The sequence below is a fragment of the Piliocolobus tephrosceles genome, chromosome 19 (genome assembly GCF_002776525.5).
Source record: "Piliocolobus tephrosceles isolate RC106 chromosome 19, ASM277652v3, whole genome shotgun sequence".
NCBI lineage: Eukaryota > Metazoa > Chordata > Mammalia > Primates > Cercopithecidae > Piliocolobus > Piliocolobus tephrosceles.
The window spans coordinates 57804434-57826248 of NC_045452.1; the positions used below are offsets into that span (position 1 = coordinate 57804434).

Below are 21815 nucleotides of genomic sequence, written 5' to 3' on the forward strand. Positions count from 1 at the left end.
CCTTCTTTCTATCCTTCCTGTCTTCCTTTAGTGAAGGTGGTTTTCTCTGGTGATACGATTTAGTTTCTTGCTTTGTATTTTTTGTGTCTCCACTGTATGTTGTTTCGGTTTTAGTCTTGCAGATAACATCTCTTAACCCATTATTTTAAACTGATAATAATTTAACACTATTTGCATAGACAAACTAACAAACAAGCAAAAAGAAAACTAATAAAAACTCTATGCCTTAACTTTGTCCCCCCCCATTTTGTATCCTTTTGTTGTTTCAATTTATATCTTCTTGTACTGATTCTCTTGAAAAGTTGTTGTAGTTATAATTTTTGATTACTTCATTGTTTAATCTTTCTACTTAGGATAAGAGTAAATGGTACATACCACCATTACAATGTTATAATATTCTGTGTTTTCTTGTGTACTTCCTATTACCAGTGAGTTTTGTAGCATCAGGTAATTACTAATTGCTCATCAATGTCATTTTCTTTCTGATTTAAGTACTTCCTTTAGCATTCCTTATAGGACAGATCTGGTGTTGATGAAACCCCTCAGCTTTTGTTTATATGGGAAAGTTTTTATTTCTCCTTCATGCTTGAAGGATATTTTCTCCAAATATACAATTCTAGGGTAAAAGATTTTTTTAATATCAGCACTTTAAATATGTCATGCCACTCTCTCCTGGTCTGTAATGCTTACACTTAAATGTCTTCTGCCAGATGTATTGGAGTCCCATTGTATGTTACTTGTTTATTTTCTCTTGTTGGTTTTTAGGATCCTTTCTTTCATCCATGGCCCCCTGTCCTGACCTCTAAGGTTTCCACTTAAAAGTTTTCTGCCAGACATATTGGAGCTCCATTGTATGTTATTTGTTTATTTTCTCATATTACTTTTTAGGATGCCTTCCTTTATCCTTGACCTTTGGGAGTTTCAGTATTAAATGCCTTGAAGTAGTCTTCTTTGGTGTTCTATAACCTTCCTGTGGTTAGATATTGATATTTTTCTCTAGGTTTACGAAGTTCCTTATTATTATCCCTTTGCATAAACTTTCTATACCTATCTCTTTCTCTACCTCCTTTTTAAGGACAATACTCTTGATTTTCATTTTGAGGCTATTTTCTAGATCCTATAGGCATGCTTCATTGTTGTTTATTCTTTTTTTTTTTTTTCTCCTCTGTGTATTTTCAACTAGCTTGTCTTCAAGCTGACTATTTCTTCTGCTTGATCACTTCGGCTATTAAAGGACTCTAATGCATTCTTCAATATGATTGCTGCATTTTTCAGCTCCAAAATTTCTGCTTGATTCTTTGTAATTATTTCAATCTGTTAGATTTATCTGATAGAATTATGAATTCCAACTATGGAATGAATTCCACATGAATTCCAATTATGAATTCCATTTACATGTTATCTTGATTTTTTTGAGTTTCATCAACACAACTATTTTGAATTCTCTGTCTGAGAAGTCACATACTCCTATTTCTCCAGGATTGGTCTCTGGTGTCTTATTTAGTTCATTTGGTGAGGTCATGTTTCCCTGGATGGTGTTAATGCTAGTAGTTGTTCTTCAGTGTCTCTTTATTAAAGAGTTAGGTATTTATTGTAGTCTTCACTGTTTGGGCTTATTTGTATCCATCCTACTTAGGAAGGCTTCCCAGATATTTGAAAAGCCTTGGGTGTTGTGATCTAAGTTGTATTTGCTTTAGAGGGACCCAAAGCCCAGTAATGTTAAGGTTCTTGCAGACTCATAGAGGTACTGCCTTGACAGTCTTGGACAAGATCTGGGAAAATTATCTGTATTACCAGGCAGAGACTCTTGTTCTCTTCCCTTACTTTCTCCCAAACACAGTCTCACTCTATTTTCTGACTCACATAAAGCTGGAAGAATGACATAAGCCCTCCTGTGGCCACCAGCAGTAAGGTTGTGCTGTATTAGACCTCAAGCCACTAGAGCACAGACTCACCTAAAGCCTATTGTAACCTCTCCCTGGCTACTGCCTATGTTCGCTCAAGGTTCTGGGGCTCTACAATCAGCAGGAGGCAAAGCCAATGAGGCCTGCATGCTTCCCTTCAGGGAAGCGAGGTCTCCCTTGTCCCAGGTGGGTCCAGAGGTGCTGTCCAGGAGTCAGAGACTAGAGGTCTAAAACTTTAGAAGTCTACCTGGTGTTCTATGGTACCATGGCTGATCTGGCACTCAAACCACAAGATGCAGTTCTTCCCACTCTTCCCTTGCATTTCCAAAGGCAGAGGAGCCTTACCCTGTAGCTACCACCACCCCAGACCACAAGGAGTACTGCTAGACTACAACAATGTTCCCTGAGGCTAAGGTGCTCTTAAGTCAGCTTGTAGTGAATGCTGCCTGGCCTGCACTCACACTTCAGGACAGTGACCCACAGCAGGTCCAGAAATGGCATCCAAGAGTCAGGTCCTGGATTGGAAGACCCTAAGAGCCCACTTCATGCTCTACCCCCTGTGGCTGTGCTATTATTTGGACCCAGTAAGTCTCAGAGGCTTACCAAAGCCCTTGATGTAGTACCTGGGTATCACTGTGGATTATTCAGGGCCCAAGGGCTCTTTAGTTAGCCAGTGATGAACGCTGCCAGGACTGGGTCCTTTCATGAAAACCAGAGTGTTCTCATCTGGCCCAGAGTTTGTCTATTATAGAAATACCATTTGGGAGATAGGACATGGAACAGGGTCTTCCTAACTCTGACAGTTGCCCCATCTTGCTGTGGCAGGCTACTATCCGAGTCCTCCCTACTCTTTCCTTTCCTCTCATCAATCAGAAGAAAGAGGTCTCTTTTGGAGCCACAAGCTGTGCAGGCTGGGGTTAGGGGAGGGGTGATGACAGCACTCCTTTGGCCACCCCAGCTGGTATATCAGTATGTCACATTCCTCCCCACTCCACACCAGTCCACTGTCTCATGGCCCAGTTCAGCACTAGGACTCTCCTAAGAGTTGCAGTCCTTATGGTCTAGACTTCCTTTAAAGTTTACTGGGAGACACAGAGCACTTTGGTCCTCACTGGTGAGGTTTGCAGGCACCCAAGTTTGCACTGCTGGGATAGGTGATTCCTTTCGGGCTAGGGCTGGTTTAAATGGTCTCTCTGTGGGTAGGTGTCAGCTGCATTAGGTCTTGTTTTCCCTTCTGCTCTAACAGGTCAGGACTGAGTTCACTGCGTCAAAATTGCTATGTTCTCTCTCCCCCAGCTCCCAGAGAAGCTCTCTACACCATGTCAAGATTGCTGAGGGTGGTGGAGGTATGGTGTTGTTGATTCAGGACTGTTTTTTTCTATCTCTTCAGTGACTCTTTCAGCAATATGAAGTTAAAACCAAGTACTATGAGTGTTCACCTGCTTTTTGGTTCTTATGAAGGTGTTTTGTGTGTGTGTGTGTGTGTGTGTGTGTTTGTTTGTGTGTGTGTGTGTATAGATGGTTAACTTGGTGTCCTTGGAGGGTTGGGGAGAAGATCGGTGGAGCCTTCTATTCTGTCATTTTGCTCCCCCTCCCATACCTCTAGATTGTTTTATATGGCATGGGCTTTCAAACATTTTGGTAGCACCCATTATATGAAGTAATTTTTTATATATACCTATTTTAACAAAAACCAGTAAATAGTTTTGGTGTTTACTGAACATTATACATAGTTTAAAATAGGTAATATCAGATTATAAATAAGTTTAAAAACAAAGTTTCTTCTGACTTTTCAATTATATTTGATTAAACAGAAATATCATCTAAATTCATATGAGAGTGCCAGCCATACACTTTAGTGGAATTCTGAAGCCCTTGCATGGGCATGCACTATGCAGAGTGAGAGACCACTGTTCAAATCCTGGCACTGCCACTTACTCCCTGTGTGACCTTGTAAAAATCCCTGAATTTTCCTGAGCCTCAGTTTCCTCATCTGCAAGCCTGGGAAAATGCCTGGACTTAAGTCATGGGAATATTTTGAGATAAATTATAGATGCATTTTCAAAGATGACCTTAACAATATCTCCTACTCCACATACTCATCTATGATATGACTATGAATCCTTCCCCATCAAGAGGAGTGCCTAATTCCTCTCATGTTGGATTAGAGAACCTTATAATTTGTTTGTAACCAATATACTGTGGCAGAAGTGACAATGTGTGACTTCCAAGACTATGTCAGAGTAGACCAGGTAGTGTCTGTCTGGCCTGATTCTTTTGAAATGTTCTCTGTGGAGAAAGCCTGCTGCCACAAGAGAGAGCAGACTGCTCTGAGCCACACTGGAGAGGCTTCATATAGGTTTTCCAAAAACAGCTCCACCTGAGCTTGCAGCCCACCGTCAAGACCGAATGCTAGCCACTTAAGTGAGCCATGTTGGCTTCTCAGCAAAGTTGAACCTTCTCATAACTACAACTACAAGCAACACTAGTAGCAACATCTGATACAAGCACATTAAAGATTCCAAGTGATAACCATTGGGCCAAGCCTTACTCAAACATCTGATGCACAAACTCAGAAGTGAGAGAAAATTACTGGTTTGTGCCATTATATTATAAGGTCATTTACTATGCAGTACTAATACTAGAAGATAAATCGAGATAGTTATGTATATGGTGATTTAAAGGTTATTAGCATATTGTTAGTTGGGCAGTGAATGCTATTCATGAACTCTTAATCATTTATTCCATGGGGAGGAAGGTCTTCTAACATAGCACAGTTGGACTTTTCAAGCCCCTTACTTATTTCTCCCATGGGAAGTTAAGAGATATCTGATTGGTAACTATGGAGACATAAAAAATTAAATACACTTCCTAACCACTCCTTTTTTTCTTTTCAGAAAGGACCATCCCAAAGAGATAATGGGCTCACCATTGTCCCCCTTGGTCAAGGTTATCTTAGCATGTCTTCTCACACAGGGGAGAGCTGTAAGTCTCATGCTACTTGGGACTGTGTTGAGTATGTTTATTTAATTCTTGAACTCAGTATAAGAGCATTCACTTATCTATACATTTAAGTCACATGGTATTTTATCCCCACTTTTTTTTGTCTTAACTGGTGATTGAGAAGTTAGACCAAAAAAAAAAAAAAAAAAAAAAAAAAATGTTAATTGAGACCTTCCCTCTTTGAAAAATCTAAAAGAATGAACGTATTTGCTAAATACAATGCCATGTTGTTGGATGAAATTATTAGTTTTTACTATATGACATCAGTGATATTTCACTATTTTTGACCTATATATTTCAGTTTCATCAAAACTTGACTGATACATGCATAATGAAAATTTAGTTTAGTTTAGTTTTATACTTCCCAAGCCCCTATCAGGTGTCAACTAATTGGTTAAGATCATTTTTCTGTTGAAAATATTAGCTGTTAAATTTCATCCTTACTTGAAATTGTTTCCCAAAATATGGCCTGAAGACTAATAGTATGACAGCAACTAATGAGTTGATTTAATATGCATTCCTATACCCTGGGCTACACATACTAAATCAACTTTAAGAAGTGCAAATCGCCGGGCACGGTGGCTCAAACCTGTAATCCCAGCACTTTGGGAGGCCGAGACGGGTGGATCACGAGGTCAGGAGATCGAGACCATCCTGGCTAACACGGTGAAACCCCGTCTCTACTAAAAAATACAAAAAACTAGCCGGGCGAGGTGGCGGGCGCCTGTAGTCCCAGCTACTCAGGAGGCTGAGGCGGGAGAATGGCGTAAACTCGGGAGGTGGAGCTTGCAGTGAGCTGAGATCCAGCCACTGTACTCCAGCCTGGGCGACAGAGCCAGATTCCGTCTCAAAAAAAAAAAAGAAGTGGAAATCTAGAATCTGCACTTTGATAGTCTTCCCAAGTGATTCTTATGCAAAGTACAATCCCCTGCTACTTTCCATGATAGGAATAATACGATCTCATTAAATTTAATCAAAGCTTAGGTGTTACACTTTATGGAGGCAACAAAATAAACCATGCTTCAGGTGTGACTTGACCATTGTCATATGTAGTTTCATTTTTAATCTGTATTATATGAGGCCGTACTGTAAATTTGTAATATGACAAAGTAAAATTTGTAAATTTATACTGTAAATTTGTAATATGACAAGGTAAAAACTAAAGTTTATTGGATATTTATAATATGGTAAATATTGATATGCATTTGTAATGTACTCACCTTCCTTATAACAAGAGGATAAATATTATCAACATTTTAAAGATGAAAAAAATCATATTAAAAATTCATATTAAAAAGAGTTCAAACAACACTGACAATGTTATTTGGACTCTTTGAACTCAATTTTATCATGCTGAGGCATCATAAATGACAGAGTTGAGATTCAAAACTAGATTTAGTTTACTTCAAAGTTTAGCTCAACCACTTGATTTGTGAATTATGCTATTCAAGAAACAGGAAATATTAGGGGAAAAGAAGCTTACTGGAGGATAGAAATAAGTAGAGGATCTTAAAATATATTTGGAGAAATATAATAGAAATACAATAGACTTAATTTCTTTATTGACTGGATTAAACTTGTGTAGAAAAGCATATTTGAGATTCTATAATTTTTTTTTTGCAAAGAATCCAAGTCAGATTTTCTTAAAACAAGATGTGTTTTTTAATATACTCCTTAGGAAACAAAAGCTTTAAGATTATTTTTCACAGTTACTACAGAATAAATATGTATGTGTAGTTGGGGTGGCCTGGGGCATAGATCCAAGAATAAAATATAACAGCTTTCTCGTTACTTGATGACATTTTATTAATAAAATAACTGAGTATAATTTATCTTTCATCCTCTGCATAATATGTAAGGTAACATTCATTAAATGAAGAGTAAAAACTATCTTTGAGAAGATAACTTTTACGAATTTTAAAGTAAGCTGAAAAATAATTAGAAAACAGCATTAGAAATATGGAGGTATGATAAAAACAGTCTAAGGGCATGAAAGTAAATACTTTTGAGTGATCTAATCTAAATAAATGTGCAAAATTGAAACATAAAAACAGTCCTCTATGGTTTCAGATATCTGATTGTATTTTTTTAATTTCACAGAAATTTAATTCTTTTCAGATGTGGCAACTGTGTCATAGTAACATACATGATTTTCTCTTAAGAATATATTAAAACAAACTATAACTTTTATCTGGGTTGCAGAAGATTATGATTGTCATTCACATTTTATAAATTTGATTTTCAACTTGAATGTATAAAATAAGTATGTCAAAACAGTACAATTATCAAATAGACATAATCTCTGAAAATGCCATTGGGGGAGAAAATGAGACAAAAAAAGAGTAATATATATGATAACACAGTCTTTCAAAAGGAACGTAATAAATTGACCAGAGAGATTACTTTTTTGGTGAATTTATGGGTTTAGCCAGTTGTTAAATATAACATGATGAGATGGACTGACGTAAAGTGTACTATGGACAAACATTTCGATTTCTTTTTTTTTTTTTTTTTTTTACTATTAATGCTAATAAATCAAAGTCATATTGAGGTGTATAAATACTTTAGAAATAGGACTCTTTACTGAAATAAAGTTAATAACAAAAAAAGTTTAAAGGAGGTTTCTCTTTAACATTGAGTAGAGAAAAGCAATGTAATACCCTAATTTTATAATATTCACTTATGTGAAATTGCCAGTTCTATCATTTCAATATTTCACCATCTTTTCCTTTCTCTTTTGTTTGTATTTGAAGTTTGTATGAATAGTTGTGAAAGAGAATAGTAATTAAAATCCATGAAGTATAGTGAAACATATAGTAATGTTTCATTAATTTCTAAGCAAGTTGAATGCATTCTGGTTAAAGGTCATGACAATGATGTAATTTGTTTGTACTTATTTCTCTACATTAGATTCTAAATTATATGAAAGCAGAACCTACACTTCTACTGCAGAAAGACAATTCTAAAGGGTAAAGCATTGAATGACAGCCAGACTTCTTTGAATTTAAATTACTTTTTGCTTTAGTTTCAATAAAACTTTATTTACCAAAACAGGCCGGAGGCCAAATTTGCCCTATGTACTGTAGTTTGTTGACACCCGTCTAAGCAGAAAACACATTAAATTAATTTGAAGTAAATCTTCTTCGCAAATCCCTTCCAATGCTCATCACTGACCACAGTATTTTCTAAATATACAATCATTTCTTTAATAAACTGAAACTGCTGAGGTTTAAAGTCGAATGTACTGGTTTGTAAATCTTTATTCCTGTTCTTAAAATGGCAATATTATTTGTCCTAGCACTTTTCTCATGGTCAGTGAATTTGCAAAGGCCAGATATTTACACAGCAGGGGTTAAAACTGCAATAACATATATTATAGATTCAATGTATAACAAAAGTCTAGTTAAGCAATGTTAATAATACCAATAGCCTAAATGTTTGTGACTTAATAAAGAACATCTTTAAATATTTCACATTGACATTCCTCCCCCCGCCAAAGTGGTAAGGCCGACATTGTGTTCGTTACCTTTTTAAAATTAAACCATTTATTTGATCCTACAAGTTACTAGGTACATTGAAGACTAATTTGAGATTCAATGATATTGAAAATACTGAAATTGTATGGTAATGGAAACATTACATATTGGGATGTGGTTACCTTGTCGCCTTCAGTGAACGTGAAGCCATCCACAGCTCTCTTCCAAGTGATTTCTGGAATAGGCTCCCCTTCTGCATCACATATGAGTGTGACTTGACCATTCTCAAATGTAGTTTCATTTTTAAGCTGTATTATGTGAGGCTGTACTGTAAAGAATATATATATTACTCAATCGGTATTGGAGGAAAATATTACTTCTCAGACAAAAGTCATGATGGGTATTTAAGTCTACTTTAGTATAGTATGATATTATTAGCTTTGCAGAATTACAGTGACCTGCTTTGCTTTACAGATGTGCCAGGACAGTTGAATAGTATAGGAAGAAACATTTAGGAAATAATATTCATTTGTTATCATTATGCAAAACAACTTGAGGTGGCTTAGAAACCAACATCCAAATTATAATAATTATAATTTGTTTCAAAATTTTGCCAATTTAAAAGCCATTTCTATATTTATTTTCCTATCTTAAAGCCACAAAATCAAAATTTCTTCCTTTAAAGGCACATGTATATAGGTGCATATGTGTGCACATATATGTATATACACACATGTACATACACATGAATATATTTATACAGACACATGCACACACAATTGTTTTAATTCTCTCTTAACCTTTAACAATTTCACCAAAGAAGTAAATGATGATATGTCCTGAAAATGTCGCAAGTAGAATCATATAAAATTTTGAAACATTTACTAAGTAAATATATTTACATGTTATGTATATATATTATTCCACTTGATTTATTTGGACTTCAGTTTACTTAATAATATATTAGATAATGGAACTAAATTTTAATCATAGATTGTATAAAAAGAAAAGCATTATGTCTACTAATTTTAATTATCTCAATACCGAAATATGTCCCTCCATAAACTTAAATAGTTTCAGAGAGCTTCATTTTTTGAAATCTGTGTTATCTGCATTTCCTAAATTTTTGCTTGTTTAGATATAAAATGGATACAATCGAGTACTCATTATTTCAGTGTGAGTTACTTTTAACATCTTTTAACACATTTAACCAAGAAACACAAATAAGTTGTTCTTAAGCTCAGAAAATAACAGTCTTGGTATCAGAAAAACAGCATGCAGAATTTTTTAACAATTCACTCTTTATTTCATTCACTTTAATAGATTTAGTTATATTCCCACAATACACATACAATTTTGTGTCAAGTGCAACAAAAGTTTGTTGAATGTTACTGCACAAAAGTGACTACAACAATAACATAACATGTAAAATTTTCATGTATTATTTTCTACTGGAAAGGATGAAAATATCAGAAATGTAAAAAAAATCTCTTTTTTCTTTTCCATTCCAATCCTGATAAAAAGGATGTAACTACTATTTCAGATGAGTACATTGAGGCAGATTAAGACCGTCTACCCTTGGGAATAATCTCACACAATACTATTTCTAATACGATTATTTTTATATTGAGTCATACTTATTCAATTTTGTAGGTTTTATAGAAAAAAAAAATTTTCAAGTGAGGAACACTGCTAGAAAAAGTTAGGGACTTTCAACAATTTCTAAAAATGTTAAGTATATTTACTCTTCCCTCTAAGTGAACAATCTTCTCTAGACTTAGCTTGGCCTACTTCTGATCATTAGATTTTTGTGTAAACACCACCTAAACATTATCCTTCAGAATAACTTTCCAACATCATGCTATTCAAAACAATACTTCTCTTTATCCAATGCTACCTGATTTATCCAGTTTCACTCTCAAAACATCTCTACTTTTAAAATTGTATTTTTTATTTTAATATATTTTGGTAGAGCTGTTTATTCTCCGTGTCACTCCACTCGAATATAAGCTTTATAAATATCTCTCTAGTTCAGAAAATGCTTCCAGCAGTGACTACAGGGCCAGTCAGCAGAGGGCACGTCCATGCAGGGGTTACCATTCATCTCATGGTCAGTGCAAGGGGCACCTCTGCACCTGTCAACTGCAAACACTGGTCCTTCTTACTCTCAGATTTCTCCTTCCTTCCTTTTCCTTATTTTTGTTGTGAAAGCACTTCAATAACAATGTTTTTAAAGTTGGAGAAAACATAGTAAATGTTAAGAGGGCATATAGTTTTTAGTGTTACACTATTGAAACGGAAAAATTCTATTAGAAACACCCACTGCCATCATTGTCTTTCTTCTTGTAAACATAATTGAAGCTACATCAATATATGTTTGTAAAGTACTAGTTTTCTATGCTGTATAAGTAACCCAAAGAAGATAATATGGCTCTTGGTAAATACGGAAGATATTTATATTATATTTTCATTTAATTAAATGAAAGAGAATATTTAAGTACAGTTACAAGTCAATGTTTTTAAACTGTAGCCTTATAAAGGTGCCCTTTTGAAATACATTGTAAGTAAAACTGATCCTAACATGTGTCATTTAGAGACTTACAAAGATCCAGCCTTACAGATACGGATGACAAACCTCACTAGGTGTAATTTAAATGAATTTTTTCCAGCTTCCGTTACAAGCGTATCAAAGACTTACAAAAATTTGCATGTGTAATTTTATGTTATTTTTCAGATAATTCTATCTGGTAGCTAAAATTTAAAACGTATTACAGAGAAGATGAAATGGGTTTAATACGGAAAGTTTAAATAGTTCAAATTATTAGAGTAGAATTTGACTCTGATCTTCCACTAGACACAACAGTTTTAACCACTATGCTATAATACTTACCAAAGACCTGGAGGAAAGCTTGCTTTTCATCTTCTCCTGCCTTATTTGTGGCCCTACAGACATAAGGACCACCATCACTATTGATTATGTTCCTGACAGTCAGTTCTGTATTGCTCCCTTTCAATATATACTTTTCATTTTCTTCAATGAGTTTGCCATTCCTAAAGAAGAAAAAAGAGGTTCATCCTCACAAATCTGACTTTATAATTTAGGAGATTATAATCAACTTTTTTATCTATAGACATTGATGACTACATGGTTATCATCATTGAAAGACAGGGCTATATTCCAATCAAAAATATATTTTTAGTAGCCTCAGAACCTAATGAATAAACAATAAAATTATACTTGAAATTGTTTTTGAATATAGACACAAGAATAACATTTGAGCTATGTGAAAATCTCTACAGTTACCAGGCAAAAAATCTATCAGTTAAATTTGTACTTTATTAGTAAAAAAAAAAAAAAATTGTTTGCTGTTTTTAATACCACACACAATTAAATGTTGGTGAGACAATACATATTTATTATATATATTTATTTACTCCCTTTCTGGGACACATTTAAAATAATTTACATAGAAAATTTCTTCAAAGAAGCTTCAAAGTAAATACAATGTAAATACATCATAAATGTATATTGCATGTAAGTACTGACGATAAAATAGTAAGATTGGAGAATTATATGAAAATACAATTAATTTAGAAACTATTTTGAATATGATAATTTTATTCTTCAATGAGGAAAATAAATTGTTTCTCTGTTTCCTCTTAGTCACCAATAATTATCAATATTTTAAGATTTTTTTCTCTACTGAAATACATCTCATTCTGTTCAATTCTAGTTTATGTTGTCCTTTAAAACCATGGCTTTCAAACATTTTTACTATAATCTCAGTAAGAAATATTTTCAATATATTAAAATCTGAAATATTTCTATGATTTCCCTCAGTATTTCTGAAATCTTTTTATGTTGCATATTCTCCTCACTTTCATTTTATACATCTTTTTTCCTCTTTTCTCTTCTTTGCATCCCCTCCTATATTTTTCTTATAATAGTATTTTGGATGACTGAATTGATTTTAAAACCACTAATGAAAAGTTTTGGAATTTGTCCATTGGGGTGGAGAGATTTGCTTGTCCATACAAGTTTAAATTCAAAAACAAATCTCTATAAATATTATTAAAGCTATTTCCTAAAATAAAATCAAACATTTCTCTGATACACTACACAGTTCCTTCCAGTGAATTCTGGTTCTACTTTCCAGAAACCACTAATACATATATGAACATAATCTTTATATGTCTATGATCAATAGAATTTGTTTTCTAGTTTCTCATGACATCTCTAAATGTACCATGAAGTACGTAACATTTCTTAAGAGGAGTGGAAGACTGCAAAGTTAGGATTCATACAATAATAACAAATGGGTTGGGGTGCGGTGGCCCACGCCTGTAATCCAAGCACCTTGGAAGGCACAGGCGGGTGGATCACTTGAGGTCAGGAATTCGAGACCAGCCTGACTAACATGGTGAAACTCTGTCTCTACTATAAATACAAAGATTAGTCAGGCGTGGTAGCAGGCGCCTGTAATCCCAGCTACTTGGGAGGGATACTCAGGCAGGCTGTAGTGAGCTGAGATCACACCACTGCACTCCAGCCTAGGCTACTGTCCGAGTGAGACTGTCCGAAAAAAGAAATAATAATAATAATAATAAATGCATATATAGTATCTTTTATATATATTTTTGATATTATTACTAATGCAATCTTTACAACAGGTATAAAAATGACATTTCAGAGTTTTTGTCTAGAATTTAATATGTAGATAGGGTTTTTATCATAATTAGTGATATATTTCTCAATATCTTCAATGAAAGTTATTCGTTTCCTAATAATAATTATAATAATAATCATAGCACGGTAGACGTTTCAGCACTCACAATTATAAATAATGTGCATTTTCCCTCTGCTTACTCATTCAAAATCAGAGAACTACAGTATGTGTGTATCTCCGCTCCTCAACTCACAAATAAAAAGACAGGCTCACCCATTAATAAAAGCGGCAGGTTAATTAAGTTCCAGTGTTCTTTCTAATAAAGAGGGTTATCTCCTAACTTCATATAAAATATTGTGCTAAATGTTTGATGTATAGCAAATTAGTTGCCACCCATCATGAGGAATCCATAATCTGGTTGGCATTAATAGAGGTTAATGCAGATTCCATTAGTGGACTTACAACTTTTTTGAGAGGGAGGTGATCTGTTTTAACCGGAGATATGACAAGAAAGATGGTTGTAGTACTCTGGGAATTTTCATGGGAAAATAAAAATCCTTGATTTGGCCTTTGAAATAGAGGGGAAAAACTTAACATGTTTAGAGAACGTAAGTGTGTACAAATTACATTCACTTTAAATGCTCAATAGGAAATATGATTAAGCCACCATAAATAAGGGAATATTACTAACACTTTATTACTCCCTCCCAATAAATACCTTATTACTCCCTCCCAGTAAAGTCGGACAGAATATGCTCCTATTGCTATTCACAGTCCTTGTCTGTGAAATGTTAATGTCTAAAAATCACTCCAAGGGATTCTGACACATGCATGAAGCCCATTCATTCAAACTCAAACCACTTCTCTAAGTGCCCCATTTTTCAGGTACAAGAATATAGAGGTCAGGAACACAGAATTAATGTAAACAGTAAAGAATTGAATGATAATTTCATTTTGAACAATATTATATTAACAGGAACTATATGCTCCCAATTTAAACAACAAAAACACTGGCTATACATACAAAACAATAGTTTTCAAACATTAGCCAACTGATTGCATATGACAGTGGCCTATGAGTACCTCCATCGCTGACTGCCTGCAGAGAGTTTTCAGGCTGCAGCTGGGGGAGGGAGAGAACACGAACAGAGTCAGGCAGTGTATCTGGGTTGGAAGACAAGAGTGTGCAGTTGGGGAAGGTCAAAGCGACTAGAAGGTGTGGGTCAGATAATGTGAGAGAAGAGAGTTGCACAAGCAACAGAGCTATAGATATCTGCAGAGGGTTCCCAACAAATCTTTAACTGAGTATTGATCAATGAGTGTATACTCGTAAGGCTTTCTCAGATAAGGGAAAGAACCATTAGAAAATATAAAGTACAATAATCCCAGAAACTCACATAGCACCGGGAATAATCTGCAACTCAACCACCCAGAGTAAAAAGATATCCTGAAACACAGGACTTAAATCATGTCCTTAGAATAATACTGCATCAGTAGTGGAACCGGATTAAGCCTAGACTGAAGGTGGTTTGGATTCACCTAAAAGAGTCTAAATGGAAGTTCTCCCTCAAATAAAACTTTTTCCAAGTCACTTAACTACATCTATAAAACAAAGTAAAATAATACAAAAATATTCAGCACCCCAAAACACAAAATTCTGAATGTCTGGAACCCAATTAAAAATTCCTGGCTGGGCATGGTGGCTCATGCCTGTAATCCTATCACTTCGGGAGGCCAAGGTGGGCAGATCACAAGGTCAGTAGTTCAAGACCAGCCTGGCCAACATAGCAAAACCCCATCTCTACGAAAAATACAAAAATTAGCCATGTGGTGGCACGTGCCTGTATTCTCAGCTACTTGAAGGCTGAGGCAGAAGAATCACCTGAACCAGGGAGGTGAAGGTTGCAGTGGGCCAAGATCACACCACTGCACTCCAGCCTGGCGACAGAGCGAGATTCTGTCTAAAAAAAAAAAAAAAAAAAAATTACCAGCATAGTAAATAAACATTAAAATATGACCTATGAACCAGAGGAAAGAGAAAAAAAAATCACCAGGCACAGTGACTCACACCTGTATGCCCAGTACTTTGGGAGACCAAGGCAGGAGGATTTCTTGAAGCCAGGATTTGAAGATCAACCCTGGCAACATACTGAAACCACTTCTCTAAATAGCAATAAAAAATTAACTGGGCATTGTGGCACATGTCTATAGTCCCAGCTACCGGGGATGCTGAATCAGGAAGATCACTTGAACCCGAGAGTTAGAGGTTGCAATGAGTGCCACTGCACTCCTGCCTGGGTGGCAGAGCGAGAACCTGTCTCCAAAAATTAAAGAACAAAAGAAGGAGAAAAATCAATCAATTACAAAATGTAGATATGATACAGAGGGTAAGTGAGTAGATGCCTATTAAAACAACTATTAGAAATATATTCCAATATTTTCAAGGAAGTAAAACATGAGAATGGTAAGAGAGGCATGGAGGACATACAAAACATCTCTTTGAAACTCTCAGAGAAGAAAAATAAAATGATGAGAAATACTCTGATGGGATTACCAACATTAGACATTACAGTAGAAAAGATTGATAAACTTGAAGATATAGTGACATAACTTAGTTAACTTGAAGACACAGCAAAATGAAAAGCAGAAGACTGAAACAAAGTTCTATATCATATCATTTTTTCCATCCTTAAACAAAGCCCTTAAATAATAATTTTCACATGCTGATGTACATGAATAAATATTTAAACACACAATACTAGACCTTCAAAAAATATGAAGCAAAACAGAGAGAACTGAATATAAAAATAGACACATTTAAAAATAAAGTTGGAGAAGAATCATTACAAAAAAATATAGAAGACTTCAACAATACTATCAAAGGAGTTGATCCATTTAATATTAGGGATTTCTCCATACAATAATAGTGAAATACATATACTATAATTTAAGACTCAATAAAGTTAAATACATTGAAACCATTAAAAAGTCTATTTCCTGATAAATATAGAATTTAGTTAAAAATCAACAGCAGTAATATTTATGAAATATACCCAAATACCTAGAAACAAATCGGCATATACTTTTAAATGAAGAGTATTAAAAATAACATGAGAATTTTAAAAATTATTAAACCCCCCCCTAAAATGGAAATATGACATATCAAAATTAGCAGGGTACAATTATAGCCATATTTAGTGAGGAAAAACAGATGCTTATATTAGAAAGAATAAATGATTAGAATCAATGGCATCAGTCCACCTTAAGCAACCAAAAATGGAAGAGAAAATTACAGACAAAGTAAACAGAAGGAAAATAATAATAAAAATAAAACCAGAAATTAATGAAATAGAGAATAGGAAATAAAAAACAATTGAAGCCAAAAGCAGATTCACTGAAATGAGTATGTGTGTAAACCTACATCTAGAATAATCAGGATAAAAAAGAGAGTAGAACAAATAACTAGTTATGAGGTTATCAAGATGAGAGAGGTGAGAATACTACAGAAAACATGCAAATTGAAGCATAACAAAGGGATACTATGAATGACTTAATGCTAGTAAATATCATTTAAAAGAAATGGACAAATTCCTGGAATTGCATAAATCAACTAAGCTCACTAAAGAAAATTACCTGAATAGCCCTATTTCTATGAAAAATATTATTGAATTTGTACTCAAATGTGAACTGAAGAAAAATCATGACACAGATAGTTTCACTGGGAATTTTTCCAGACATTTAAGTAAGAAATAAGAAATATTATATAAAAGTTATATTAGAAAACAGAAGAGGAAGAAATACTTCACTACTCATTATATGAGACTAGTAATGCCCTGACCCCTAAAAAGTCAAGAACAAGAAATTGATAGAATAATATTTCTCATAACGATGCATATAAAAAATTCTTAACAAATTATTGACACATTGATTCCAGCAATGCATAAAAAGGATAATGCAGTCATGCTTTGCCTAACCACAGGGGTATGTTCTAAGAAATATGTCCCTCGTCAATTTTGTAGCACTGTTTACATCATAGAGTGTACTTATACAAACCAAGATAGTATAGCTTATTACACACCTAAACTATATGGCATGGCCTATTTCTCCTAGGCTGCAAACTTGTACAGCATGTTATTATACTGGATATTGGAAGCAATTGTAACATAATAGTAAATATCTGTGTATCTAAATATATCAAAACATAGAAAAGGTACAGTAAAAAATATGGTATAAAAGTTTTTCTTGCTAGGTGCGGTGGCTCACACCCATAATCTCAGCACTTTGGGAGGCCGAGGCGGGCTAATCACAAGGAGTTCAAGACCAGCCTCACCAACATGGTGAAATGCCATCTCTACTAAAAATACAAAAATTAGCCGAGCATGGTGGCACGTGCCTGTAGTCCCAGCTACTCAGGAGGCTGAGGCAGGAGAATCATTTGAACCCGGGAGGCAGAAGTTACAGGGAGCTGAGATTGCACCACTGCACTCCAACCTGGGTGACAAAGTGAGACTGTCTCAATAAATAAATAAACAAATAAAGAAATAAATAAATGAAGTTAATGCTATATATATATATATATATATACATATATATATATATATATATACATATATATATATATATGACATTTACTGTTGTAAATGGAGCTTCTGGAACTAGAAGTTCTTCTGGGTGACTCAGTGAGTAAGTGGTGAGTGACTGTGAAGGCCTGGGACATTACTGTATAGTACCCTAGACTTTATAAACACTGTATACTTCGGCTACACTAAACATTTTCTTTTTTCAATAATAAAATTCACCTTAGCTTTTTTTACTTCATATACTCTTAAAATGTTTAAACTCTTGATTCTTTTTTAGTAACAGCTTAAAGTACAAACACATTGTATTGCTATACAAAATATTATCTTTATTGTTTATTTCATAAGGATTTATATTTTTTCTTGTATTAAGTTTTTAATCACTAATTTTTTTTCAAAAAAGGAAGATACCCACATTAGCCTCAGCCGACTCAGGGTCAGGATTATCAATATCAATGTCTTCCACCGCCACATCTCATCCCACTACAAGGTCTTTTGGGGCAGTAACAGGCATGGAGTTGTCATCTCCTAGGATAGCAATGCTTTCTTATGGAATATTACCTAAAGAAACTGCCTCAGGCTATTTTATAGTTAACTTTTCTCTTTTATAAATAGAAGGAGTACACTCTAAAATAATGATTAAAAGTACACTATAGTAATATATAAACCAGTAACATAAAAGTTGAAATTATTAAAAAAAAAACAAACAAAAAAGAATTGGTGTTTCTGAAAGAGGAGGAAGATAACCAGAACCCTCTCTATGAGTTTGTACACAGAGGGAAGGCCACCCTGCAGGTACCTTGATCTTAAACACCTAGCCTCCAGAATTGTGGGAAAAGAAATTCTTTTTTTTTTTTTTTTTTTTTTTTTTTTGATGGAGTCTCGCTCTGTTGCCAAGCTGGATTGCAGTGGCATAAATTCGGCTCACTGCAACCTCTGCCTCCCTGGTTCAAGCGATTCTCCTGCTTCAGCCTCCAGAGTAGCTGGGACTACAGGTGCGCACCACCACGCCCGGCTATTTTTGTATTTTTAGTGCAGACAGGGTTTCACCATGTCGGTGGTGGCTCAAGCCTGTAATCCCAGCACTTTGGGAATCAAAGGCGGGCGGATCAGGAGGTCAAGAGATCAAGGAATTCCTGTTGTGTGAACTATCCAGTGGGTGACATTTTGTTTCCGCAGCTCAAGCTGACTAGTACAACTGACTTCACTTATCTTGCTTGGAAATATTATCTCTATGAAACGGTCTAGACATTTCCCTCAGGGCTACTACCCTACATTTCCTGATACTTGTGGGAATTTTTTCTTTTCCACAAACATGACATGTCTACATGTACAGATGAAAGGTCAGAATTTCCCTCTAACACAAATTTTACCTTTGTTAATGTTACAACCACACATTCTCATCCTCCCATATATATTTTATATCCAGAGACTAGAACAATTACTTAGGTTTTCAATAAATTATTATTTCATTCTATTGGAAGGATGAAATAATATCATATGAAGATATGGAGAAGAAAAAATATAGATTTAAATTATTCATTATATTATTCTCTGAATCTGATTTATACTCATCTATATAATAATATTTCCAATTAAACATGAGAAAACAATTTTGAAGAAATGTAAAACTTTAAGAAAAAAAATCTCAGCAGAGAAGAAGTCTCTCTGAAAAACCAAGCAGCTAAAACTTCCCATCTGCTGGAGAATCTTGGTATTCTGGTGAGAAGTAATTGGTAAGCTGTTATTTGAAAGGGTTGTGGTGTAGACAACTAAATATGACCAAACTAAAAGCATCCAGTCTCACAATTACTATTCTGACTTGATGGTAAGTGTTCTAATATTGTCCTAAAGATGGGACTAATGAGAAATCTGCATAACTTAACATCAACATAAATAGGTGGGGAATCTGAAATTAATATCAAACTTGGAATCTCTGTGATCAAGTTATCTCAGAAGTAAAGGAGATTTTCTTCTTAAACCTGGAGTCATATTTTTCAAGGGCATATGTTCTAACAATATAACAATCACACACCCAGTTTCCATGTATTTCTCCCTCAGAAATGATGAAGTGCCCCTAAGTATGAATTCACAGGATAAAGATACATGCTCCCTTCTTGTTCTTGAATGCAGGAAGACTGCTAGCCCCTTTACACAGAACAGTTTATGTTTTATAGCATTCCTTAATAAATGACTGAAAAATTATTTCAAAACAAGGCTTATTCACCTGTACTTTCCTACCAGCTACTATTCCCACTATTGGTTTGTGGAATCGTCAATTACATTAGCTAAGCTCGGCATAGGCTTGAAGTTTAGGATGTTTTTCTCATGACATACCAAAGTGGAACTATGAGTATCTCAAGCTTATTTTTGTTGTTCAATTTCCTACTCATACTATTTTTGTGCTTTACTTTCTTTATCTGTTACATCAATGTTGTTCAAATAAGAAAAAATAAATCTCTTTGGAAATACAAAACCATAGGAAAAAAGATTGTAGAACAATATTTGTTCAGTGGAATGAATAATTCAGTAGCTTTTCTGTAATACAATTAGGTCTGATATAGACTTTTAAGGATCCACAAGAGTAAACCAGCAGTCACTGGGACAGACGATGATTATCTGGGGTGAATATGTTAATATTCAAGGTGTAATCCTACTAAAAAATACCAACAGTTTGTCACAAGAAAATTATTGTCTGAAAAGAACATCTAAACGCATAATATTTGAAGAAACATCTCATGTATTGTTATATCCTCTATTAAAATGATAAGCAGTATAAACAAAGGGTTGAAAGATGAGGGTAATGTCAGTACATGCTCAAGCAAAAAAGAATAAAAGTTAGTTTGGGATTTCAATTATTGTTCTTCAAAGAACTTTTAAAACAATAACCTAATCCTTAGTAAGGATACTTTTGCACATTTGATGTATATTTTACTAATCTTTTAAAATTATATTTCACTATATGGTTTATGAAGTGATTCTGTAAATACTTGTACCTAATGCTTTTGTAGTAACCTGCTTTACTAATGCATATTTACAAGATGGTCCAGTTTTAAAGTTTATTGTCTCCAAGTTAGTAGTTTGAGACGCAATCTAAAAGAATGGAATATTTAAAAATATTCTTGATCTTAATAAAAATCAAATAGTATTTTAAAATTCTAAAAAAAAGTAAGTAAACTATCAAATTATAGGTGTAGAATACAGAACTTACTCATTTGATGAGCTGATTTTTAAAAATTACATATCAAATTCATGGAATTTTAACTCTATAAAATCAGCTTTTTTCTATAATACAATATTTTGTGTATAATACAAATATACACAATTATATTATAATAAAATATAATATTGTATAAATATGACAGTGGTGTCAATAACACTAGAATATCCATTTCAAGATACATTGTAGGGATAATAAAATGTTTGACTAAGTCATAGGTGCTCCTGGTCCCATGTTTCCAAAAGTCTGCTTTTACAGACAGAATAAGTATAATGGGTACAGCCTTTGACTCAGAATATTAGAGAGGGGTCACACTGTTGATCTCTTTAGCAGTTTAATCTAACCACTTTAAGCACCAAAAATAGCACCAGGATTTTTTTTTTAATGAAACTAAAATGCAATGTTTTGCTTTCTACCAAAATGATTAAGATCCCAATACTGTTCCATAAGCCTGGTAATGGACACAAGCCAGAAGGAGGGGGGCGCATAACCTACCTGAACCAGGAGATGGCAGGTTCTGGAGAGCCCGAGGCCCTGCAGGAAAATGTCATCTCTTCTCCTCTCTCTGCCGTGGCATTAAAAGATTTCTGAGGCATTGAGATTGCTGGCGGCACTGAAGGAGAGATGAATATAGAATAAACAGAGATGAAAACACCTTCACTAACATCATTTAGATATTTTTTTGCCACATTTTAAGTTTTCAAACATCATCCTTCACATCTCCATTTATATTAATGAAACAGATTTGGTTTCATAGTAAAATAACTTTATCACTGATCTGTGTTCTAATGTGCAATAATTATATCAATTCGTTGTAAAGCTATTTCACTATTAAATCTATTAAATTAAACAATAAAGTATACATTCTAGCAAACATATATACTTTTAGGAACTATATCTCAGAAAAAGACACCACCACCCTAACTTACATTAATTTGAGGATCTACTTTGAGCATAAATGGATTTCC

At 34.3% G+C, this 21815-nt stretch overlaps 1 protein-coding gene across 7 annotated transcripts in view; it reads right to left on the reverse strand.

Moving 5' to 3' along the window:
• The window catches only part of NCAM2 (neural cell adhesion molecule 2), a 506280-nt gene that overhangs the window by 194041 nt on the left and 290424 nt on the right, over nt 1-21815 (reverse strand). For all 7 annotated transcript variants that reach the window (XM_023227524.3, XM_026446625.2, XM_026446624.2 and 4 more), the window contains 3 exons: nt 21343-21460; nt 11274-11434; nt 8566-8711 (listed from right to left, as the gene is read on the reverse strand). In XM_023227524.3, coding sequence (XP_023083292.2) covers nt 8566-8711; nt 11274-11434; nt 21343-21460 — 425 coding nt within the window. The remainder of the gene's footprint in view (nt 1-8565; nt 8712-11273; nt 11435-21342; nt 21461-21815) is intronic.